We start from the raw sequence: 27034 nt of genomic DNA, 5'->3' as shown, positions 1-27034 counted from the left end.
TGTGATAATACATTCTCTTTAATTCTATAAACAGACATAATTTTTTCTTCAGTTACAAAGTTCCGTTGTTCAAGTCCTATAATTGCTGTGTCTACCGACTAATTTTTCAATTGAAATTTTTTCGTTTTCAATAACCTCTATCACTTTCTTCGCTATCGGAAGCGAATTATAATGACGAGGAATTTGATTTAAATCATATCAGAGTACATCGAGATAAAATACTACATTTAGTATGGAATTATAAGCCAAATAAAATAAAAACATCTGCCCTGAAGATAAGGATAGTGCTGACTGATCAATTTCCAATTCATTGTGCGCCGGCCTTAAAGATAAACAAAGTTTAGATAAACAAAGGATATCCTTTTATCCATTTTTGCAGCAATTCCACTTTTTGTTTAATGAACTTTGAAACATACTTTCGCTTTGTAGATTTTTTACATATTAATAAATATATATCAGAAATTCTATTTGACATAATCGAAAGTTCAAGCTTACTTTTATAAAATTGCTCTAACAGTCTGCAAACAATAATAAGCCGGATCCAATTCGAAGATTAAGGAACAACACAATCTGCAACATTAACTGAATTAGATAATTTTAGTTTAGCTTATATCGTCCGTTATACATTAAACGCGCATTCGTAAACGTATTTTGAGCATGCGCACACGTGTATTCGCAGCCGTAAAGGTCTTAAGCGCATGCACAGAAAGTTTGTAGCTTTGAGGTCCGGATTATGGGTGTCCGAATTAACGACTTTTGACTGTATCTGATTTTGGTTTGTATGTATATTGGAAGAAAAAGAATCAAGGTACAAAATGAAAGAGTAATTTTTTGATTAAAATCAAGAAAATACCACTTATTCATTACATTTTGAGGAGCTTTGAAATTTCAGGGCTAAACCCGGAACGCTCGGAGGGTTAAGCAACCGTTTTTCTTATTCCGTGCTTTATTTTATTTTTCAACCATCAATATTAGGAGCACCATCTGCAGTTCAATATGTATTATATTTTTTTATTGGTATATTTTTATATCTAAGTAATTTTTTTAGCTTACCATAAATATCTTTGGAGGTATTGGTGCTTTCTAATGATTTAAAGAACATTTCTTTGGCAAAATCCCCCTTATGAATATATCTTACATAAGTATGGCCTCACTGTCTCTCACAGTAGGTTCATCCATTTGCATCGAAAATTTTCTTGTTTTCTGCTTTTCAACAAGTTGTATTTCAATATCCTCACTCATTTAATCTTTCTTCTGCAAACAGTATTGTTATTTAGTGGCATAGCTTTAACGTCTTTGTCACCTTTTTCCAGAACAGTTTTAAATGCTGATATTGATGGTTTGATTAAATTCTCCCCTATAGGATGGCTTTTACCAGATTAAGCGATGAGTAATAAAATTCAATAAATAGCCTCCACAGCATGATTAACAGTTGCATTATGAGCAGTAAATAGACACTTTAATATTACTCTATTTTCAAAAATTTTCCTTTAAGTGCGAAAATAATTCGAATCTGAATTAATATCAGCATTATGTTTCGCCTTCAAATGTGCCTCAAGATGACCTAGTTTCATTGATTTGTTGGTCAGGCATTATTGGCACAAAAGGACAAAAGTTATTAGTTTATGGACAGGGCATGAAACCGAATTTCAAATATGCCTTCGAATACCAACGAACGTTTTTTTCTTGCTTGCACCCCTCATTTCACTAAGGGCTGAAAGAAAGAAATATAAGATCAATACAGTCAAAAGTCGTTAATCCGGACTCGTCGGGACTTCGGCGATTCCGGATTATCGATTTTTCCGGATTATAGATCATCAGTTTAAATGGCATGCAGAAATTATAAAATTAAAAATATGAAACCGTAATTTACGAAATAAAGAACAATTATGATCCCGGGTATCAAATTTTACAAAAAAAAAAAAAAAAAAAAAAAAAAAGCTTAATATTTACTTGTTTACTTTATTAAACATTTCTTTCAATGTAAGTTGTTTAAGTTGCTTCCTTTTTTATGTGATAATGCATTCTCTTTAATTCCATAAACAGACATAATTTCTTGTTCAGTTACAAAGTTCCGCTGTTCAAGTCCTATAATTGCTGTGTCGAGAATACCGACTAATTTGTCAATCGAAATTTTTTCGTTTTCAATAACCTCTGTCACTTTCTTCGCTATCGGAAGCGAATTATAATGACGAGGCATTTGATTTAAATCATATCAAAGACGGAGTACATCAAGAGAAAATATCACATTTAGTAAGAAATTAAAAGCCAAATAAAATAAAAACATCTGCCCTTAAGATAAGGATAGTGTTGACAGATCAACTTCCAATTCATTGCGCTCCGCGGCGTTAAAGATAAACAAAGTTTAGATAAACAAAGGATATGCCTTTATCCATTTTTTGCAGCAATTCCACTTTTTGTTTAATAGACTCCGAAAGATACTTTCGCCTTGTATATCCTTTACATATTAGTAAATATATATCGGAAATTCTATTTGAAATAATCGAAAGTTCAAGCTTACTTTTATAAAATTGCTCTAACAGTCTGCAAAAAATAATAAGCCGGATCCAATTCGAAGATTAAGGAACAACGCAATCTGCAACATTAACTAAAATAGATAATTAGATAATTTTAGCTTAGCTTATCCCGTCTGTTATACATTAAACGCGCATTCGTAAACGTATTTTGCGCACGCGCAAATTCGTATACGTAAAGGTCTTACACGCATGCGTAGAAAGTTTGTAGCTTTGAGGTCCGGATTATAGATCATTCCGGATTATGGGTGTCCGAATTAACGACTTTTGACTGTATAAACAAAGCTGAAAGCAGCTGCTGTTGCCATTCAAGAAAAGAATAATATACCGGTTGCCATTCCTACAGTAAAAGATAAAATAAATTCGTTGGCTGAAATGTGCAAGAAACGTCTGGAAAACATAATGTGTCAGTTATTTAAATGCCTTTAAAAGCATTTAAATGTCCATGTCTACAGCGAGAATTCTTTATAAAATATTTAAAATGCACCACAATTTAAAAACATTTTTACGTATACATCACTTACATTTTTCTTTATTTTGGGGAATAAAAATGAAATTTCGAAAAATTTTGACTTCATGAAACATATTTAGAACGTCCTTTGTCCCCTTAAACTCTGAACGAGTCCATTTTCGAATTGCCCCCCTTAACAGTCGCATTGCCCCCTTGTGGAGCGTGGGCCCCACATTGGGAAACACGTAGGTAACCTAAAAATTGAAAGATACATCATAACAAATGCAATATATATACTTTTAAATTTCTACTAGGGAAGGCTGTTCTCAAAGTATTGCATTTTATAAATAATAGAAGCATGGCAACAACTCATCCTGGCTATGCCCATATGATACACTAAAAAAAGATCTTTTGGTTCACAGTTAAAAGTATTTGCTCACTCCTCATAAAATGTCTTTTAACTTGCTTTTGCCAGTTCCTCTATTTTATATGCTAACCAACACTTTGAATAAATTGCAACCGCTTTTGTATGCAAATGATGATTTTACAAGATTTTGAAACCACTGAACCAGATGTTCATAAGCTAAGAAACATAAGCTTTTCCTTCACTTGCAACTTTTTACATTGATCCTCCAAATATTTCCATTCCCATTTAGTTTTATTTAATAGCCATTTTTGCATATTTGCATATGAGGTAAAATGTGTCTTTCTTGGAAGAAATTTTTACCATTCTTGAAAGAAAAGCATAGTATCTTCCTTCGCTTCTAGGAACATTTTTAATTTTTTTTTTTTTTTTTTTTTGAAAGAAGAAATTGTAAGGTTGTAATAATAAGGAAATACTCAAATTTATTGTAAATAACTTAGTAAATGAATATAATTTTATTTTCCCCATAACAGCTCTAGACTGGACTAGTTACATATCTTCAAGCTCAACAGAATTTGCCCCCCCCCAAAGTGAAATTTATGTTTTAAACTATATTTACAACACATAGATTTTATTTAAAGGCAAAGCAGAAAATATTATAATTCGAGGAAAAATATCTGTTGAAGGCTTGTAGTGTAAGCAATCCTATGAAATAAATTCACAAGTTTCCCTGTGTTATTTTCTGATAAAATAATAACATTACAAATCCCCTACTTCCATTCTGTCTGCTTTGCCATTTTTAACACATCATTTTAAATATAAAATTTTATACTCTATATCAAATTTATGGGAACTTAATTCTTAAGCTATTAGGCATATTGTAACCTATAGCTTAACTTAAAAACTGTTTTCTGCTGTAAACCTGAAATCTACATGCCAAGATCAGACTACAGTTTCTTTTTTTCTTATTTTTACAGTTTTTAATTTTCATTATTTTAAAAATGTAAATGTTAATTAAACTCTTCAAGATTTTTAGATTGTAATTTTTATTTATTTTTTATTTTGAATATGAGTATTTACAGTAATAATAATTTTATACACCATTTTTCATGTTCTCAAGCTTGAAATATTAAACTTTTAAAATATCAAATTTATCATGCAGGATAATATTAACGAATATGAAAAAATAACAGATTAAGTTAGTTAATTACAAAAAGAGGAAATAAAAATTAACCACATACTTTATACAATATATAAGTCCGTCTTATATATTCAATTACAATCAGAGAAGTCCAAGAACACACTATGATGTCTAGCTCTTTATTTCCACAAGATGGCCATAAAACAGCCATACAGAAAAATCCCAGGTATACTATATAAAGTGACTGAAAAATATAATTCTATTACAAAGAATGCTAAAACAGCTACATATATTTATTTTTTAATGATATTTTCAAAATTCTATATTTGCTATGTCACTAAACTGCAAATCATCTTATACATTACATTTGTTCAATATATATTACATCAGTACCTGGAATGTCCAAAATTTTGTTATGGGTGCACTCCACATAAGGTAAATCATTTGCCATATGGGAGGGGGTGAATGGACGAAAACTTCTTTTTCCCTCAACAAAGTAGCTACTTGATCTCGATGCTTACCATGGCCAAAGTCAAAAGGATTTGACTTCTGTTTTTTCAGCAAAACTACACTGTTTCTAGGCCTATTATAAAAAATTAAATTATCTTGCATGCTTGTAATTAAAAAGATTTTGACGAAAAATAAAATAATTACATACTATCTATTTATGAGAAAGAAATACTAATAATTCATAATGATAAAAAATAAAAATGTCAGAAATGACATAAGACTTCTGATTATACTTGAATTGATATTATATGTTTTTCTTACATTAAAATCAACGACGATTGGAAGAAACATAAATATTAAAATTTATCTGCAGTTAAATTTTTGCTGCTTCAATTCCAAGAAATTTTAATTTGTCTCTTTTTATTGGAATAAATGATTGCATTCACATTTTTGACTTAACACAATTCTTTTGCATGGATAGGCTTTAAATGTGGTTTGAAACTCCTGAAAAACTTTTAGGAATTCATGCATAAAAAAGCTGTCCCTCTCCGATTTTAAAAAGCCAAAATATTAAATTATTGAACGAAAGCAGCTACACCTTTCTTATATTACTGTTGTTCAATTTTTTCCAATACCAGATTTTTAATTAAACAGGGAAAGAAGGTAACATTTATTAGCAATTAGAATCTCATGAAATGAAATACTTAAACAATTAGAACATAATATTAACTAAAAAGTATTAACAATCAAATACAAGAAATGATGAATACAAAAATAAACTGCCAACAGAAAAGAATAAATACAAAAATAAACAAGGCTTTTCCATAATCATATGAACCAAACATGTCCATGCTATACATACTGCTCATTACATGGCACTCAGGCTGCTAACATCAATATTCTATAGATTCTTATACATTACACATTATATATATATATATCTTTATACATTACAGTAGCTGCTCACCTGATGTAACAATTTGAATAATTCGAAAATGAGATATCACCTCAGAATCGATATGAATAAATTAATCTAAATTAACTGAGAAATAATCAAAAGAAGAAATGGAGATTTGAACAGTGGAAAAAAAAACTGGTTTCAAAATTTTCATCAAAACAAATATACATAGTATAACAACCAAAAATTGAATTACAATCCATAACCTATGGACCATGGAGAATGACCATGTGATGACATCAGAGGTCATGTGGGTCAGAAATCGCACGATCTCCAATTCCTTGTGCTATTTTCGGAGATTCTTTTCTTATTTCAGCTAAAAAAATCATGGCAACACTAGTTTCACAGTGCTTGATTCAGTAGAAACATCTTTTTTGCACATCCAGGATATCCACAATTAATGAATGCAAGAGAAGTTTACTAAATTGCATGTGCAACTACAAGCTCTCATGTTACCTCTTTCGACATACTGAGGTATATGTTCTCAGTATAAAAAAATATCATCAACAACGCTGCCCAGTGTTTAAGATGGGTACCAGCACTCTACAAGCACACCTCAACAGGCTTTACTGGTGGCAGGTCAGGCATGACTGGAAAACTGAATGAAAATGACTAATCTTCAGTGATGAGTCTTGCTTTTGTCTTAATACAGGTGATGGTTAAATACATGCATGGCAGTATGTGAGTGAAGAGCTTCAAGACGCATATTTGATCGAACACAACACAAAGTCTTCATCTACTGTTATAGTATGAGGTGTTATTATCTTACAGCTCATAGATTGCTCTAATATTTATAGTGGATAATTAAACAGACAGCTCCACACAACCACCAATAGATGTGTCATCCTATGAGAAGAGAATAAAGAAGCATGATGGTCTGTGCCACAGAATTTCATCCTCTGCTGTAATGTATAAAGATGTATATATAATATGTAATGTACAAAGGTATATATAGAATATGTAATGTATAAAGATATATATGTATAATATGTAATGTATAAAGATATATATGTATAATATGTAATGTATAAAGATATATATATATGTATAATATGTAATGTATAAGGATCTATAGAATATTGATGTTAGCAGCCTGAGCGCCGTGTAATGAGCATTATGTATAGCATGGACATGTTTGGTTCGTGTGGTTATGGAAAAGCCTTGAGGGCTATCAGCCTAAGGGAATTGATGCTTTTGTGGTGGACTTTCTAAGGAAAACTGGTTCATATACATGGTACACATGGGAAAAACTATGAAAATGTCCATGCAGCCAGCCTGTTCATGGGATTCGAACCTCGGACAGAACTATCAGTGTTCAGAGACTTTAAGCATCGACATGTAAATAAGTTCGAGTGTAAATTTTTTCCTATGCTTACTATAATTTATGTGACTTTTCTAAAATCTTCATTACATTTGAAAATGTGTGTACCAAGGCAAACCATCACAAAGGCTTAGAAATGTTAGCCTAAGTGGGGAAAAAAAAAAAAAAAAACTACAGTTTGTCTTCATCTCACTTAGTAATGTAAGTTCATGTGTCTGGATTTCGTCGAAGATCTGCCACAGTTGATCCACTGGATTCATTTTACAGCTTGTTTGAACGTTCATAGACAAGATTATTCATGGAGCGAAGTTAACGAGATTCCTGTTCTCTTTACTGCTAAGCCAAGACTCATCTTGCAAAGTGATAGCCATCATTAATTCATTTGGAAAGAATGTGGAGCATAGTATCACCTACCAAATCAAAGAGGACCAGACTCCTCAGCAAAGTGATAGTTTATTATTAGTGTAACTGAGAAAATGTCAAATAGAAATGTCAATGCCTTTTACTTGAATCACCTGCGCTACAATATAACAAGCGGTAAAGTGTATTTACGCCGCTCTGCGTCTGCAAGTGCAATCCAGAGCTGTAACTCGAGAAATAAGCAATCTCGTTGTTAGGTGACGTGTGCACCATGTTATTTTCATTTTTGTACGCGGTTTGAGACAAAAGCATCTTGAAATGCGTGGCATGTCGTTTTAGCGCAAGTGGTTAAGGAAAAGATATGTACCTTTAAGTTATGCCTCTTTATAGAGTTCTCAGTTTTAATTTCCTTTGAATAGATAAAAATGCACATTTAACAGAACTGCATTTATTAAAAACTTCCTTCCCACTGAAGATACTGGAAGAATGTATTGACCAGCCAATTTCCCCAGATTCAAACTTCATAGAGAATGCAAGATACTACCCTGTCAGATAAGTTGTGCGATGGCTATACTTCATAATTCTTCACAAGTTAATAGTAATACTTCTTACAGGCATCACTTAAGAAGTTATCCCACCTCGCATAATTTTCCTAGCACAAAAGTCTTATACAATACTATATACATTTTTGTTGTTCAGAGGCCCATATTTAAAGTAAAGAAGCCATCGTAGAACCACACATTTTATTTACACAAATAATGAATAAAAAGAGCAATCAGAAAATCATATTGAGCATCACACAGCATATATTATCTCACCATCTCAGTACGCTTTAATGAGGGATGTGTCGGGAGAAAAGACAGCTGTGCCAGCATAATTAATACACATGCACATAAGAAAAAAAGTTGGCTTGCCTCTACCCAACACGCCCCTCCTGCAAGCAATATTTTTTCAATACAAAAATGAAATACAAACAAACAATATATAACACATTACATTTAAGAAATTATTTTCAATGTATACATTAGTTTTTCTTCACTGACACTCTTGGTAAGAAAATCTGCAATCATATTATCAGTTTGTAAATATTCCACCTTAATGACATTGTCCTTTATTAAGTCCTTCATAAAATGGAAATGTAAGTTCATGTGTCTGGATTTCGTCGAAGATCTGCCACAGTTGATCCACTGGATCAACTGCTCAGTCAAGCAGCAATAGATCCTGCTGCTTGACAATAGCTGCTTGATTGTAGCTTGACACTAGCTGCTTGACTGTCTGTATTCAAAGCCACTGCACTATCCAAAAATTGTTTACATTTTAATTCTGATAAATTTACAATCCATAGAATATCCTTACAAATTTCAGAAATAGAAAGTAATTTTGCTTCACAAATAGACAGACTAACACTTCTCTGCTTACGACATTTCCAAGAAATCAATAAATCACCTAGTAAAATAGTACCACCAAAAAATGACTTACCATTTTCTGCATTTCCCCAGCCAGCATCAGCATATGCATTTAAAACTCCAAAATCATTGCTATAGAAAAGTATTTTATTTTTTGTACCTTTCAAATATCTTAATACCCTTTTAGCCAAAAATTAATGCCCTTTTTCTGGTACATGATTAAATTGTGACAAATAAGTTGTTACAAATGATATATCAGGAAGCATTCTATTCACTAAACATAAAAGTTCCCTAAGTAATTCCTGATACAATGTTGTATCAATGTTTTGATTTGTACATGAAAAACTATTTATCTGCCCCTTTAACAATTGTCGTTTTTACTGCTTTACAATTTTCTAGATTGTGTTTAGTCAATAATTATTCAATATACTCTGTTTGAGACAAACATATACCATTTTCATGTTTTTCTATTTGCATTCCCAAAAATTTTGAATTAGTATTTTCATGTAACTGAAATGCATTTTTAATTTTAGAAATAGTATTTTCAAGCATTTCTTTATTATTACAGAATACAGCTAAGTCATCAACATACAAACACAATATAAAAATGATTTTGGTGTCATTATAAATGACTATACAATTACCAGATGCTAATTGTACCAGTCCAAGCTTTTCTAATTCAGTTTTTATTTTCATATACAGTATCATCAAAGTCTTTAATCCGGACTCGTCGGGACTTTGCCGATTCAGGATTAGGGGTTTTTCCAGATTATAGATAATCAATTTAAATCTGGTAAGATGGCATGCAGAAATTATGATCTATAGGGTATCAAAATTTAAAAAAAAAAAAAAAAAAAAAAAAAAAAAAAAAAAACTCAATATTTATTTGTTTACTTTATTAAACATTTCTTTCAATGTAAGTTGTTTCATTTTTTTGTGCTAATACTTTCTTTTAATTCTATAATGAGACATAATTTCTTGTTCAGTTCCCTGTTCAAGTCCTGTTATTGCTGTGTCGAGAATACCGACTAACTCGTCAATCAAAATTTTTTTTGTTTTCAATAACCTCTCTGTCACTTTCTTCACTATCGGAAGCGGTACATCAAAACATGCTTTCGCTTTGTAGATCCTTTGGCAGCTCCAGAATCGGAAACTCTTTTTGACATAATCGAAAGTTCAAGCTTACTTTTTATAAAATTGCTCTAACAGTCTGAAAAAAATAATAAGCCAGATCCAATTAGAAGATTAAGGAACAACCCAATCTGCAACATTAACTGAAATAGATAATTAGATAATTTTAGCCTAGCTCATACCGTCCGTTATACATTAAACGTGCATGTGTAAACGTATTGCAGGGTTGCCACTCAGACAGGAGAATGAAATTCCCTGACTCTTCCAGGTATGTTTCGAGAAAATTCCAGTCTATTCGCGTAATGTTCATTGGCTGTGCTAAGAGGTAAATTAATTATGGTATTACCTGTACTGTGTAGCAAATTCACTTAATTATTCAATAAATCCCAGAGGACATTTATTCTTAATTATTCTTGGTACACTTTGTTTGATAATTTTGTTTACTTTTCCACTTAAGAAACTTAATAAAATTTAAGATATATACATTGGATAACAATTGTACGTTTTATTTAATTATTACTCATGATCATCACCAGTTCAACATGAGGCTAATCCGGTTCTTATAAATCACAACGCAATGCTAAAAGTTAGGTTAGATTTTAGGTAAATTTAACTTGTGTGAGGTGTCTTCTTAAAAGGCATCTTAACACTTGAAAACACAAATATAATTATAATAGGAGTTGTTTTCTCCACTGAAGATTGAGATTAGAATCTGCCCAATCTGGAATAAAATAAGGCTTTTGTTTTGTTTTGCAGACATTCTGCAGCTAAATGAAAGAAAGAAATCTATTTAATGATATGTTTTTACTAAATTGAGGTATTTTATATTTATTTCGCAGCATACATAAGGAAAAAATATATGCATTAAATTTCGTGATGTCATCATACTGATAGAATTAATTTCAGGATTATGCCAGAGAAAATTTCCTGAAATTTGGAAATATTATTTACTAATGATAAATAAATTTAGAGGGAAGAAGCAACATTAAAGGATATTAATAACATAAAAATATAGATAATTACTTAAAAATTGAATTAGAATAATCAACGATATTTTAGCGAATATAGTTAGCCTAGATGACTGATTACTACTTTTTTATTTTACTGCAAAATGACAAGGTATTTATTAAAAAGAAAAGAAACAAAAAAAGATTTTGCGGTAAAATCCTAGTATATGGTACGGCCTTCGCATGATTTTGAAAATTGTCGCCAAGAACAAAATGACCCGTTCACTGCTCATCACCATGTCGCCAAATCCCGCTGTACCATACATGTAGATTATTTTAAACAAAGAACGTCTATGTACAGAAGAAAAGGTTCCATACACGCAAATGCTATTACGCCGCTAGAAAGCGGAGGGAATATTTGCCAAGGGATTTGGCGACGGAACCTGGCGGCCAGAATTTCCCTCTCCGCGATGTGTACAGGAAATTGAGAAACACGTGTTAAGAAAAAACGTTCTTTGACAAAAAAGAAAACTTTGAAAATCCGTTTCTAGATTATTGAGAAAAATCCAAGAAGAAACGTTTTATCAAAGAACGTTTTTTCTAGGATTTTTCGCAATAATTCTAAAAACGGATTTTTGTAGTTTTTTTCCCCCCCTCAAAATAACTAATCCATGAATTAATTTACTTGCATCATAAAATATTTTCTTTTCCTTTAGAGTTTAAAGAAATTTTAAACGATATTCATTTTATGAACTCTTGATAACGTGACTTTCGAACTTCGACACCGGTTTCGAGCTTTGGAAACAGATATATCGCGCATGCACAGCTGTTTCCCTCTATGATGGAACGGAGCCATGTCTGTTGCAGAGAGGTTTTCCTTCTTTACAATACATATTTTTTGATTCTAACCTTCATGGTACCGTATACTAGGATTAAACCCATTTTGTTTTATACGAGAACATGTATTTTCTTTAGTTCATGCACTGCACATACGATTCTCGAGGTTACTGGAAACCAAAAGTTGTGGGAAACTTGCTTTGCCTTTCTGAAAGACAATCAGATTGGAGGTGCGAAAATTGGCTCTATGCCAGCTGCCCGAATGACACTCACGTGATACACAATTTGCGAAAAAAGTTATCTCTTCCAACGTCCGCGCAAAACTCGCCGTTTTTGGCAGGATCGTTGTATGAAATTCCCTGACTTTTCCAGATTTTGACAAAAATACTTAAATTCCCTGACTTTTCCCTGAATATTTTGGTCAATTTCCGAATTCCCTGACTTTTTTCGGTTTTCCAGGTAGCGTGGCAACCCTGGTATTATGCATATGCACATGCGCATGAATGCATTTACGCATGCGCAGAAAGTTTGTAGCTTTGAGGTCCGGATTATAGATGATTCCGGATTATGGACATCTGGATTAAAGACTTTCTGTACCAATTTCTACCCGATTGAGGCAACCCATAAATACTTTAATTTACATACTTTTCCTTCTCCAATCAGTTTTTCATAACCAGGTGGAGGAGTCATATACACATTCTCATTTAAGTCACTGTAAAAGTATGCCGTTTTTACATCATAAAATTTAACAATCAAATTTAATTTAGCTGAAAGTGCAAGCAATAATCTAAAACATTCAATTTTTACTATTGGTGAATATGATTTGGTATAATCCTTATTTTTTATTTGATTAAACCCAGGTGCTACTAATCACGCTTTATATTTTACTTCCCCAAAGTCTCCTTCCCTCAAAGTATACACCCACTTACTTTTTACTACTCGGATCGTCTTCATAGTATTTCATTTCTATATTTATTACTCTTTCATAGCTATCAGATGTTTGGATTTTATTTCCCCTGTCTCATCATTCCAGCTACAGCGGCTCATGTTGGTGATTTCGAAATTCAATGAGTCATTATATTCGCTTGCTTGAGTATTTTCCGTAACAACCAATTCGAGGTGTGGTTTTTGGATCTACTTTGTTTCCCCTTTCTTTTAATTCTTCAATATCCCAAGTTTCTAAGGTTTTATTTTCCCTCATATAATTACTACCTTTTAAATATTCGTTAAATTTAACTGACCGTTCTTCAATTATTTTATTACTTGCTATATCATAAATACAATATTCTTTTCTTTCTCTAGCATATCCTAACATTATCCCTCTTTTCTCTGGTATATCAAATTTGTTTCGCATTACTTTCGGAATGTGAAAGTATGCCACACATCCAAATTTTTTTAGATAGTTTAATTTGGGTTTCTTACCAGCCCAAATTTCTAAAGGAATTTTTCTTTTCCTTTCTGGGGTGTTAAATTTGATACTTGAGCACTAAAATTAATTGTTTCTGCTTAGAATTTTACCGGAAGCTCACTCTCATGTAGTAATGTCCTAGTTCTTTCCAAAAGAACTCTGCCTGTTCAGCTTTCCCATCACTCTCACTGTTTTACGGAATCGTTTTTCATTAAAAATACCAGAATTAGCAAGATAATTATCCAATTGTTCATTATTTTTACTTTTAAGAAAATAAATAAAATACATTCCAGAAAAATCATCCACTAAGATCATAAAATATTTAGTCCGACCAACTGATTCCGTTTGAACAGGACAACACAGATCCAAATGAATTAATTCTAAAATTTCTGAACTCTGATTAATGTCAATATTTGGATGACTTTTTCTAGTTATTTTACTTATGTCACAATTTTCACACTTAAAATCACTTTTATCATTAATATCAATGTATTCTTTAATCTTAAGTATATATTTTGGATTTAAATGGCATAATCTACTATGCCAATGTTCATAATTATAACCAGTATAATCATTAGCAATGCAAGATTCAGAATTATAATATGGTTCTAAGTTAACCTCAAGCCTACTGTTACTCTTAAATGCTTTAAAAAGTAATTGATTACACCTACTAAAAACTAATAGAGAATTATTCCTTTATTCAATTTTACATCCTTTATCCATTAATGCAGTGAGTGACAATTAAGTTATTTCTTAAATCAGGAATATAACTAGCATTACTAATACTAGTTAAATTAACAGAACTAGAATTCTTTGTATTTATAGTTTTTGCTCTAACAGTACCAATACCTTCTGAAAGTATTTTTGAATGTTTACCTGCCTGGTAAATCTCCCTCATCTCTGATGTAATATTTTAAAACCAAAAGGAATCTTTTGCCATGTGTCCAGTTGCACCATTATCCAATAACCAAATTTTGCCACATTCATCATTTTTCCCACGTGTAATTACCTTTAGATAACTCGCTTTTTGGATTCTTGTTTCTGCAGTAGCAATCTTTCGTGATGTGACCAGGTCGTCGGCAAATGTAATCGGCAAATGTAAAAGTCTTGGCTTAGAATTGTTATGCCTCCTTGATACAAATGCCTCAGCATTGGTTCCATCAGGTCTTTTCCCCCATTCGTTGAACTGTGTGTACACTCTTCTTCACAGAGTATTTCAAGTACTTCATCAATTGTTTTTTCATACCAAGGTTTTACAATTTCCCTAATTCGAGAGAATTTTCCACGAAATCCATGGACTGTGTAAAACACCATTTCCTGAGGAGATACTTCTAGCCCTAGCGATTGGCACTTAGTTGCTATTCCTCTCGCTCGTGCGATATAATCATTAGCTGATTCATGCTACTTCATTCCTAAATTTTTTAACTCATTACCGGCATCTATTTTTCGATCTTCGGCTTGTCCTGTAAATGTTGATTTTATTTTCTCCCAAAGAATTTTTGCATTCTCTTCTGTGGAGAACTTAAGCGTCTGTTGATCCGATAATGAAAGTTTTATGTATGCTACGGTGTCAGCGTTTTTCTCATTCCACAATCTTTCATCCTTCTCATCTAAGTTTTCTGGTTTTACAGTCAAAATTACTGAGTAAAGTCTTTTCAATGATAAGGCAGCTTTAATTTTCAATGCCCAAATAAAATAGTTCTCACCAGTTAATTTGGGAACGTTCCACTTCTTCATTTTTGTCTTCCACTAAAACAGTTTCGGTTTCTACTTGGTATTTTATATCCAATTCTTCTTGATAAAAGCCCGCTCTGCTATCATTTGTTGTTCAGAGGCCCATATTTAGAGTAAAGAAGCCATCGTAGGACAACACACTTTATTTACATGAATAATGAATAAAAAGAGCACACAGCAAATGATATTGAGCATCACACAGCATATATTATCTCACCATCTCCATACGCTCGAATGACAGATGTATCGGGAGAAGAGACAGCTGCGGCAGCATAATTAATATGCATGCGCATAAGAAAAAAGGTTTGCTCGCCTCTACGCAACAACTTTCAATACATATAATATACATTGCCAAGTTTATATAAACTAAGCAGAATTTTATAACATTTGCACAATTCTATATCCTTCCTCACTTCTCTAGCTATACGTGCTTGTGTTTAGCATCCTTTTTTTGAATCTGCACCTTCATTTAAATTTGCCTTTTAGGATTTTACAATTAAATATGTACGTATGTCACTTTTGACCATATTGTTATGTATATCTGTAAGTATTCAAATCTTTTTTTTATTACACTGTTGTAATAACATGCATTGATTTATGCAGTTGCTCATGTGTTTATTTTTCATTTGTGACTCCCCCCTTTTTTTAGAAGTGTTTGTTTCTTATATGGAATTGTTGATCTTTCAGTTTTGAATACAGTAACATTTAAACTATAAAAATAGCCTAAGCAAAATGTGAGACATAAGCAATTGCCTTCTGCATAAGTCATGGCTATTGAATATTCACAGAACTTTCAGAATCTTGTGTGCCACCAGACCCAAGCTTGTGTTACACCATAGATAAGGTTCAGAATGCCCGGGTTAATTGTTGCTGTTAGTTGCTATTTAGCTGGGAGATTCAGCTAATGCTAAATTTTGAGATTTTACCTGGCAAGTGTAATTAACAGTAAGAAAGGCAACTGATGATGCGTTTTATGTGCTAAGAAGGAATTGTTTAATAGCTACGTTCTGTTTGAGGTATTGTCCTGTACATAGTTAATTTTTGTAATAAATTGTTAATCTTTTCCTGTTTATCTGAAGTCATCATTTAAACAGATATAAACAAACTAGTAGCTCAGAACAACACAATACTTGGAGGAAATACCTAATCTTAAATTAGGAATTCTTATAAGATGAAATTATACTTTTTGATCTGAATATCTTGTAAGATAATCAAAGGACTTTTCAGATTTTTTAAGTCTACCACAGCATCCAACACAAGAGAGCTGGTATTCTTTAACATAGTTCAATAATCCAATGATTAGCTCATTTTGAGTTTATGGATTTGCCAGTATGGTAGCATCATTAGAAGCATTGAAGATTAAAAACGCATTCATCATGCAATCAAATATTTCAGTAATTTAAAATTTTACATTCAGCCATATTATACACTTTCATGACATCCTTCAAAACATCCAATTAAATGACTAAGAAGCACAGAATATTGTTTTAATACCAGAACAAAAAATTATCCACGCTTAAAGAACCTATAAAAACACTATGTGTATATATTATAGGACTGCAGCATCAACTATTAATGATTTAATGAAAAAAGCAGATATTTTAGTTTCCATGTTTAAAATGAAACTAAGAAAATTTAAAGTTCTGGGAAGCTTTTAAAGATGCCTTTGATATCACAACAATATCACCCCAAAGAAAACAGTAAACATATGTAAGAAATATTTTTGTGTTTATGTTTCTTTGGGAATAAATTTCTGTTTTCTATTATTTTTTATTTTTAAGAAAGGCCTTAAAAGGATTTAGAAGATACAATCTGTAATACCTAGCTACCATATATTTATCAAAATTTAATTAAGATAAGCCTTCAGTGTTCCAGAGGGATGTTTGATTTGTTGATATTGAAAAGACTATTATTAATATTTAAAATTAATGGATTAATACTTAAATTGAAGATTTATGTAAATTTCTGTACTTTCTTTAGACCTTTTAAAAATTCCATTTAGAACAATGAAAATTATCATAGTTTTAAATTTCAGACATTAATAAGTTTTCAAAAATAAACAAACAAACAAAAAATTCAATGGCTCTTTTCACAATAAATGCACTTTTTGAGGGTCCATTTTTATGTGGTGAAATAACTACACCACACATATCAGAAAAGTAAAATTCATAACTTTAAACTATTATAGCTGCATAAATTGCTTCAGTTATTTTAATGAATTTTAGAGTAAGTAATAAAGGAAAAGAATTAACAAACTTACTGAGCAAAATCCACTTCTTTATCATGAATTGTTTCATGTATAAGTATTTCATCCTCTCCATCTCTCTCATCTTTTTCCTCATCAGACTCAATATCTAAAGAGAAAAAGAGGGGGGAAATGCAGATATAATTAAAAATATGCATTAACATAAACTTTATTAGTAAAAAATACAATTCAGGTCTTAAATTCATTTATTTGATTAAAGTACATTCTTAATGATAATAAAAATGCTGAAATAACTTAAAGTGTGACTGTAAAAATCTTTCAGTTACTTAAAATTGAACAGAACATAATAAAAATTTATCTAAATTTAAAATAATACACATTCCGAAATTATGAGAAAAAATGCCAAAAGTTACCTGATGTAACATTCAAATCCCATGAATGAATAGCCTCTGTTTTAAAACGGATCCAAATGTACATTGGGAAAATCAAAAAAGCACACAACACTATCTAAAAAATATAACACAATTTGAATTAATCAGAATACAGAAATAAAACAGAGGTAATAATTTATAAAACCTTAATCATTACTATTAAAAAATTTTCTTGATGTATCAAACAGTAACTTTTCTTAAGCATACATGCAATAATATATGATAAAGGTTTTAAAGTTTATTATTTTGTCCATAACTGGAACGATCACTCTTTCATTCTTAAATATAGTTTGTGATAAATATTTTGAAAAATTTATCAAAATGTGCAAATGCAGTTTAATTCTTTTTTGAATCAAAGCCAGCATTACACATCTAGAAATAAGATATTGAGCTTATTAAGAGATCAATAAGATATTGTCATTTTACAATTTTATGCTTAGGAACAATACTTAATTTAACCTAGAATGCACAGAAGTCAAGCAATGTTCCTTGAATTTTGACAGATTTGGTAGTTCCTAACACAGTGTAATCAAGTGCCTGTTCATTTGAGCTTCAGTATTTTTGTTTCAGATTCTCCCACACCATTTAATATCAAAAGAAACTATACACCCTATGAAGTTTCATGATATACTGTTAGTACTACCTGAAGGTCATTTAAACATCTCATCATAGATGTTTAAATGACCTTCAGGTAGTACTAACAGTAGACTAAATTGTACCAAGGGATAGAGAGAGCAGAAACACAAATAGTGAAGTCTTACCAAGGAATTAAACCTATTTCCTTAACATCAAGCCTGGCAGTCAGTCTATATCAGGATGGCATTAATGCTTATACTAATGATAATAAATATTTATAAATATAAGACAATTAATAAAAAATTATGCTTATAACTACCGAACACTACAGATAATTCTAAGACAAACAGCAACCATTTTGCATATCTTAAAATGTCCTTATACTAAAACTAACCTCAGTAATAAAGAAAAACAATACAGAAACCTAAATATTAAAAAGGTTTTTGGTTAAAAATAATAGATACTATTTAAGCTATAACCAAAAGGAAACCTTATTTCTATATTAAAGAATTATTAGCTTATTATGTTTTAAATTTATTATTTTTTTTAACGTTTTAAAATTTTTTTATTTAAATTTCAAAATGTATGGGTAAAGTAAGTATCCTGAAATTATATTACAAGAAATAAAAATGGTATAAAGTACATGACTTCCATATTTGATATTTACTAAATTTTAATTTCCTTTTATTAATTAAAATTTAATTTTTAATATGTTTCTAGTTCCTCATTTTTTATAACTAATTGTTAAAAATACTTTTACTTTAATATTTGAACACCACTTGTCTATGTTTTTAACAATTTTTTTTTTTGATATATGTTAAGAAAATATGGATTGTGGGAAAATAAGTAATTATTATTTCTTAGTTGGATCACCCATATGCAGCACTAAAAATGTCCAATGTGCAGCTATTTCTTATTTTTGTCACTGGTCATGTTTGCCTTTTTGTGGTAGTAAAGTGGCTTCATAAGTAAATATATCTACCATCTGTGAAGTCTTTTTCATAATTAAAACATAAAAAGTCAATCCTCACTAAATTCACAGTGAATTGTTATCAAATTTATGAACCTACAATAAAAATTGAACAAACATTAGGAATAAAGATAAAAGAAGCCTAGAAGAGCTAGGTAAATATAGGCTTCAGTATTCCTTAGCAAGGTAAATATATACTTAAGTGCAAAAGATCGTTGCTTCATGGCTCTTACTATGAAATTTCTAGAAATTTCATCAAGCACAGCTATTACTAGTCCTCAAAAGGTTATTAAAACACTCCTTATTGTTTTGAGTCTTCCCATCTAGGCATTTTATCAGCAAAGTGTCACACAGTGAAAGATATGTTGCTTTTATAGCTTTTATTTTGTTTAATAATTAGAAAATATTTGTTTAAATTTATTGATTACATTTTTATGACCATTTAAATGCCAACTTTCGGCATCCAAAAATTCATTTCCGGTTTATTATTTATACTATAACTTTGTTTTTAGTTATCGTAAAAACAAAAATAAAGCATTTTTGGAAACCTAAATGTATGGCCTATAAAATGAATAAATAATAAATTAAAAAAAATTCGAAAACGACGAATTGGACTTTTAAAGAACGTACGAACCCTGATATATTTTATGTTCAAACAGTTTCATTTTTGAAATACAGCTTGCAGAAATTATATTCTCAGAACTAAACTGATTAATTAAGATTGGCATAATTTCATTCTTATTTTGACCAAGGATATCCTAGAAAATGGAGGCCCTTCAGCAGTCGAGTGGTGAAGTTACCGAACACTGGTAGTTCGGTCCGGGGTTCAAATCCCAGCAAATGGGCTGGCTGCATGGGCGTTTTCATGGTTTTCCCCATGTGTAACTTTTAACATGAGCCGATTTACCTTAGAAAGTTCTCCATTAAGGAATCATCCTTTTCTTTAGGCAGATAGCCTACCTGTGCTTTGCTGTAATCAAATACAGTCAAAAGTCTTTATTAAGGACTCGTCGGGACTTCGGCAATTCCGGATTATAGATCATCAGTTTAAATCTGGTAAGATGGCATGCAGAAATTATAAAATTAAAAATATGAAACCGTAATTTATGAAATAAAGAGCAATTATGATCTAAAGGGTATCAAAATTTACAAAAAAAAAAAAAAAAAAAAAGAGCTTAATATTTGTTTACTTTATTAAACATTTCTTTCAAGCATACATTATGCGTACTCAAAATTAGAAAATTGCAACCAGAAAACTATTTGATGTGTATTCGTGATATTTATAATGACGAGGAATTTGATTTTAATCATATCAAAAATGGAGTACATCGAGATGAAATACTACATTTAGTAAGGAATTATAAGCTGAATGAAATAAAAACATCTGCCGTGAAGATAAGGATAGCACTGACAGATCAACTTTCAGTTAATGCGCGCTGAATTTTAAGGAAAATTTCTTATAAATATGTTAAAGGGAGTAATTAAAAGTGATTTGATTTCGGTGTTGAAGGAACTCGGTAAAGAAGCCGATTCTAGTTTAAAAGTCATAGAATTAAAAGATAAGCTTTTAAGTTCTAAAGAATATTTGAAAGATATAGATTTTGTTATTGAATTTCTTAATACTACGGTTAAAGAAAGGAAAAAGAAGAAATTGCGAAACTACGTTTGATGCAAATTGAAAGTAACAACGAATCTAGTAACAACATAGAAAATACACTTTCATTAGACAAGCTTTTGAAAGCTGTGCAGGCATTATCGCTTTCTGTACCTAAAAAGGGTGAAGCATGGAACTTATTTTTTGATTCAATAGAAAGGGCTTTTAAGCATAAGAACATACCAAATGAGTTCAAGTCTGAAATTTTACTTAAACTGATAGGTGATAAATCTTCTAATATTCTAGTATATATTAAAGATGATGATTTGAAAGATTACGAAAAAATTAAATCTTTAATCCTTAAGGATTATGAACCATCGCCAATTATATGTTTATAAAATTTTCGCCAAGCTCAAAGGTTGAGGGGGGAACTCATTAGCAGTTCGCCTCTCGTTTAAGATCATGTTGGATCCATTATTGTAAAAGTAGAAATGTCAATGATTTTAAAGTTGGCTACGTCCAGAAGAACTAGCGAAGGAATGCGACACTTATTTCATCACAAAAGGTAAATCTTTTGACGACATAAGAAGTGAAAAACGCATTAATTTTCGTGATTTATGCAACAAAATCTTTAAATATATTCCACCAGCGCTAAGAAAAGATTCAGTGGTAAATGAGCAGAAACATTCGTTCAAACCGCGAGAATATTACGTGTGTAGTAGCAATTTACATTTGGCTAAGGATTGCTCGAACAGGCAAAATAAATTTGAGAGGTCCAATAAACAGAACGATAATTTTCCGGTCAAACCGAAAGTTAACACTTCAAGTAAACCGAAGAACAATGCGATTGTTACAAATGTAAATTCTAAACATTTACAAAAACGCGAGTGTTCCGACGGAAAACTTAATTTTTATTCCTTGGAAAAGATTACTATTTACATTGCAGGGAAGTAAGTAGAAGCTATAAAAGATTCAGGTATGGAAATACCAATTTTGAACACTACATTAATTCTTGATTTCAAAATAGAAAGTAAGGGTAAAATCATTAAGTTCTGCATTTAGTGACGTCATACAGGCAAAGTTAGCAACTATTCCCATTTATCACAAAAAACCAAAAAGTTGTCTATATTCGTGCGCAGAAGCACTTTTCGCGTTGACAGATAAGTTTAATGTTTAATTACACCAGTTGTATGGGATAGCATATTTGAAGATGAGAATGAATCAACAGTCTTCCCTGAGATGAAACCGGAAACTCATATACAAAAACAACCTAAGATTGGTGCCATTGAACTGTCAAATGTAAATCTTTTTTATAGCTCAGTTGTGAATCAGAATAAAAGACTAAACAGTTATTCGGAATTGAATAAATTTAAGGTCGATTAGAGAAACTGCCAAACATTATTAAATTCTTTTAAGGATGCAGAATTAGGGAACAATAATTTCTTTTTACAGGACGAATTATTATTTCATAAAGAAAAAATTTGTGGAGAAAACATACAACAGTTAGTTTTGCCCGAGAATTATCAAAATAAAGTCCTTCAATTAGCTCATGATTCCATATTTGGAAATCATTTAGGTATGAGGAAAACTAAAGAAAGAATTAAGCTTTCATTTTATTGGCCGAACATATCCAAAGATGTAGAAAATTATTGTAGAAGATGCGAAAGATGTCAATTAAAAATTTCGATTACTCCTATTGTTCGCGTGCCATATCCCTTTCATACCATAAATATAGATATTATTGGTGAAATTTCACCGCCCTCAGGAAGGAAACATAAATATTGTTTGTGTTTGATAGATAATCACTCAAAATGGCCAGAAGTTATACCTTTAAAAAGTCTTTTCGCTAAAGCTACTTGTGATGCTCTTTTAGATATTTTTATGAGAACCGGTATTCCAGAAATAATTTGTAGTGATCAAGGCACTAATTTTACCTCACAATTAACTCAAGAATTCGAAAAAAGATTAGAAACTCATCCTCGTTTTTCGACGCCTGGTTACCCAGCATCAAACGGCTCAGTGGAAAAATGGAATCGGGTATTTAAACAAATGTTACATCACGTAATTCGCACAGATCCTGTTAATTGGGACAAGCACATACCTTATTTACTTTTTGCGTATCGTGAAGTTCCAAATTGCACTACAGGTGTATCTCCATTTATGCTTATGTATGGTCGTGAAGCAAGAGGTCCCTTAGCTGTGTTAAAATCATCATGGTCAGGTGAAATACCATTACCTCTTAATCTCAGTAATTCACCAGTTGATTATCTACAAGAATTAAAGATAAATTTAGAGAAAGAATCTGAGCTCGCTTCTTTATCTGCCGCGGAAAAACAAGAAGCTTACCCATATTATTTTAACCGTCGCAAAAGTATGAAAGAATTTAAAAATGGTGATCTAGTATATTTACTTATACCAGACTTTAGCAACAAGCTATATGCTAGGTGGACAGGTCCAGGTGAAATTGTTGAAAGAGTAAATCCTCATTCTTATAAGGTTAAATTACCCGATGGAAGTGTGCGGCATGTTCATATAAACAAAATAAGAAAATTTTATGTTTGAGCACAAACTACGGGAGTGATATTTGAAGATGATTCTGAGTTTGGGGAAATTTACCCAACTCCAAATAAAGTGGATTGCTCTGCAACTAAAAGGGACATCCAGGAGGATATTAATCATTTAGAGGGTAGCAAACAAAAGAAATTACACGAGCTTTTACTCAAGCACATCGGGTTATTTTATGGTGAGATCCAAATAGCCAACGTTGGTGAACATAGAATTCGGTTGTTACCTGGAGCTGAAAGAAAAAAACCATATATCTATAAGATCCCAGAATCTTTGAAACCTAAAGTAAATAAACAGATCGAGGAATTAGCTTGGGCCTTAGTGAGTCAAGTGAAGCTGAAATAGCATACCCAGTTGCATGTGTTGCCAAGAAAGATGAAAGTATGCATTTATGTATTGATTTCAGATTGTTGAATCAAGTAACCAAGCCTGTTGATTTTCCAATGGAGAATATGACTGATCTAATCAATAAAATTGGACACGCGAATATTAGCACTTGTTTAGATGTTTTGAAAGGTTACTGGGAAATACCTTTAGAAGAAGAAAGTCGTGATTTAACATCATTCAAGACACATCGTTCCCAATACCGTTGGAAAGTGATGCCTTTCGTATTAAAAAATGCAGCTTCTACTTTTCAGCGAGTGATGAATGATGCCTTAAGAAAACATAGTGATTTTTGCAAAGCCTATATTGATGATATTGCTGTCTTTTCACCAGATTGGAATTCGCATCTCAAACATTTAGATGCTGTGCTAACTACATTAAGTGATCTCAGATTTACAGTGAACGTAAAGAAATGTGTTTTTGCACGTTCGGAGGTAAAGTATTTAGGATATATAATAGGAGCTGGAAGACATCAACCTGATCCTGAAAAATTACAAGCCATCGAAATTATAAAAAGTCCTAAAACGAAGACTGCTCTAAAGAGTGCATTAGGCTTATTCAACTATTATTGTGATTACATAAAGAATTATGCAGAAATAGCTCGCCTATTGACGGAGCTTACGAAAAAGAAAATTCCTGAGATAATTCCGAACTGATGTTGAGGAATCAGCATTTCAAGAACTGAAACGTCGACTGTGTGAAGCACCTAAACTGTACACTCCAGAAATAGAAAAATCTTACACCATACAGTATGATGCTAACCGGAACCTGCTCTAGGAAACTTTTGCTTCAACAGAATTCAAATGCCTACATGCCAGAAAGAATATGACATTCACGCCTTCTCCGAGATTTGATACATGAAACTGAACTAGGTTGAGGTGACAAGTTCATATGGTATTGGTGCTTGCTTGACACAACGAGACAGCAAAGGCAGTTTGCATCCTATCAGCTTTGCCAGTCAAAAACTTTCGAAAACTCAGTAGAACTGGTCAACTATTGAACGCAAGGCTTATGCCGTTGTGTGGTCCTTAAAAAAGTTTGAGTGTTGGGTGTTTGGAGCGAATATCGAGCTGATCACACACCATAATCCATTATTATATTTGCATAAGTCGGCACCGCATTCAGCCAAATTGAAGAGATGGGCAATGGCACTTCAGCATTGCAATATTCATATTTCTCATTGCCCTGGTGCACAGTTAAAAAATGCAGTCTTTCAAGACTAGTTGGTGAATGAAAGAGGTGTGAACTAAGTATGAACTAACATGTTTAAAACTTTGCATTAGTTATTTTTCTTTTGTTTCGGAATTGTACGAGAGCTACTTTCCATCTGTTTTGAAAAACAAATTACTGGTTTCATTTAATGTTGCATTATAATATTGTGTTTTGAAATAGTATTGCATATATGTTTTATTACAGAACTCCAGTATTGTATCAAGCCATCTGTTCATCTGCTGTGAGATGAATGTTTATTGCACTTATTTCAAAGTATGTTATTACGTCATGTATACATGTTCATATATTTTGAACTAATTTGGTTAAGAAAAAATGTATATATAATGAGATACTAGGCAAATATTGGTATTACATTTGTAAAAGTGTATATGTTACCGTGAAAGTGAAAGACCGAAATTGGAGAATATCGACTTTCACCAGAGAATGCTAACATTCACCAAATACATTGGTGAAAGATCGAATATTGCACTACATTCTTGTACACTTGGACCCTCACCGGTGTATGTCGACAATCACAGATATGCTCTGGTGTAAGTCAAAAAAAGAGGTCATAAAGTGCCATAATAGTTTAAGTTGTTGCAATAAATAAGATTCAAATAACATAATTTAGTAAGTTTTTTATTACTGTTATTTTATTTTCTCATTTTGAATGTATTGTGTGTTTTAGGTTCTCGTGTTCTTATTTCAAGTCTCAAGTGCGTTTATTCGTGACTGAATTACGGAGAAGAAAATATAATATTGTCATATGTTCAACATTCACCATTAGTACATGGTGAATGTCGACATTGACTAGTGTAAGTCAGAAATAAGAGTATTTGGGAAAATATTTCGGACATACACCAAGAGACTATGTGAATGTTGACATTTACCGGCGAAAGTCGACAATCTCCAGATTTCGGTGTTTCACTGTAACATATATATATGTCATTTCAGTGCTTAATTGTTTATTTCAATGTGAGAGGATTTAAATATTAATAAGTGTATTAATTATTAAACATTGGGTTTGTGGAGTATACAATTTAAGTTTGTGAACTCATTTGCTGGTTCAGTTTTCAGATTCTGCTTCGCTTTGGCATAGCACAATCTTACCGGGGGTGTCATGCATCTGGCTGCAGTGAGCCAATCAGCTGCCTGCCAAAGCCCAGCAAGTGAGAGAGATGGCAGTGGGATGTTAGCCTCAGAGGAGGAAGGTTGTAGATTTCCTTATGCTGTAGGAGCGAGGTACTGCTCCGAGTTTACCGTTATTCTTTGAACGTTAATTTAAATAAATGTTTGTTTCATTTTTTTAATGGTGCCATATTGAACCGTGAAGCCATCACACCATCTTAACAAAGGGACTGTGATAACACAAAGGGAAAGCTCGCTTAAAAGTACAGAAAATTGAAGTTCACTTGAAATTGAAGTTCACTTCTTAGTGCAATGGAAAAACTGCTGATTTGAAAGCATACTTTTATTCTTTAGGTCTTTGTTAATTTCAGATGAGAGACTAAGGAATACAAGAAAAATCCAAGTATTTGGTTTAGTCTTCACAGCTGGTGAAAGGAGGGAAATATTTCTAAGGCCAGTTTTAGATGCAAAACATTTATCTTTGGAAGAAAAAAGAATCTGATGTGTGCACCATATGACTTCCTTGTACGGAATATTAAATTATACCCATTTTTTTTCTTGCATTTCATTTAAACTTATTGGATTAAATTAAATCTACTTCGTCGATAGCGCAGAAACCACAATAGAATAAATGCACTCTTTAAAATTCACTATATCTGTTTACCACAGCGACACTCTGGCCTGTTCAAGTCCTGTAATTGCTGTGTCGAGCATACCGACTAACTTGTCAATCGAAATTTTTTCGCTTTCAGTAACCTCTCTGTCACTTTCTTCACTATCGGAAGTGCGCATGGGTAAATGCTTTACGCGCATTTACCGCATAGCAGACGCGCGCATTAAACAAGCATGCATAAGCTTGTGGCTTTATTATCCGGATTATAGATCATTCCGGATAATGGATGTCCGGATTAGGGACTTTGTACTTC

The 27034-nt window shown here is 31.9% G+C and overlaps 1 protein-coding gene across 5 annotated transcripts in view; it reads right to left on the bottom strand.

Annotated features, from left to right (window-relative positions):
• LOC118181920 (transient receptor potential cation channel subfamily M member-like 2) overlaps positions 1-27034 on the bottom strand; it is a 248503-nt gene that overhangs the window by 45501 nt on the left and 175968 nt on the right. For all 5 annotated transcript variants that reach the window (XM_085814764.1, XM_085814766.1, XM_085814765.1 and 2 more), the window contains 4 exons: positions 17662-17755; positions 17303-17396; positions 4884-5073; positions 4591-4734 (listed from right to left, as the gene is read on the bottom strand). In XM_085814764.1, coding sequence (XP_085670890.1) covers positions 4591-4734; positions 4884-5073; positions 17303-17396; positions 17662-17755 — 522 coding nt within the window. The remainder of the gene's footprint in view (positions 1-4590; positions 4735-4883; positions 5074-17302; positions 17397-17661; positions 17756-27034) is intronic.

This window comes from Stegodyphus dumicola, chromosome 4 (assembly GCF_044657685.1).
Source record: "Stegodyphus dumicola isolate Sdum_Otavi_A_Nest chromosome 4, ASM4465768v1".
NCBI classification, from domain to species: domain Eukaryota; kingdom Metazoa; phylum Arthropoda; class Arachnida; order Araneae; family Eresidae; genus Stegodyphus; species Stegodyphus dumicola.
This window is presented reverse-complemented; position numbering and strand designations above follow the sequence as displayed.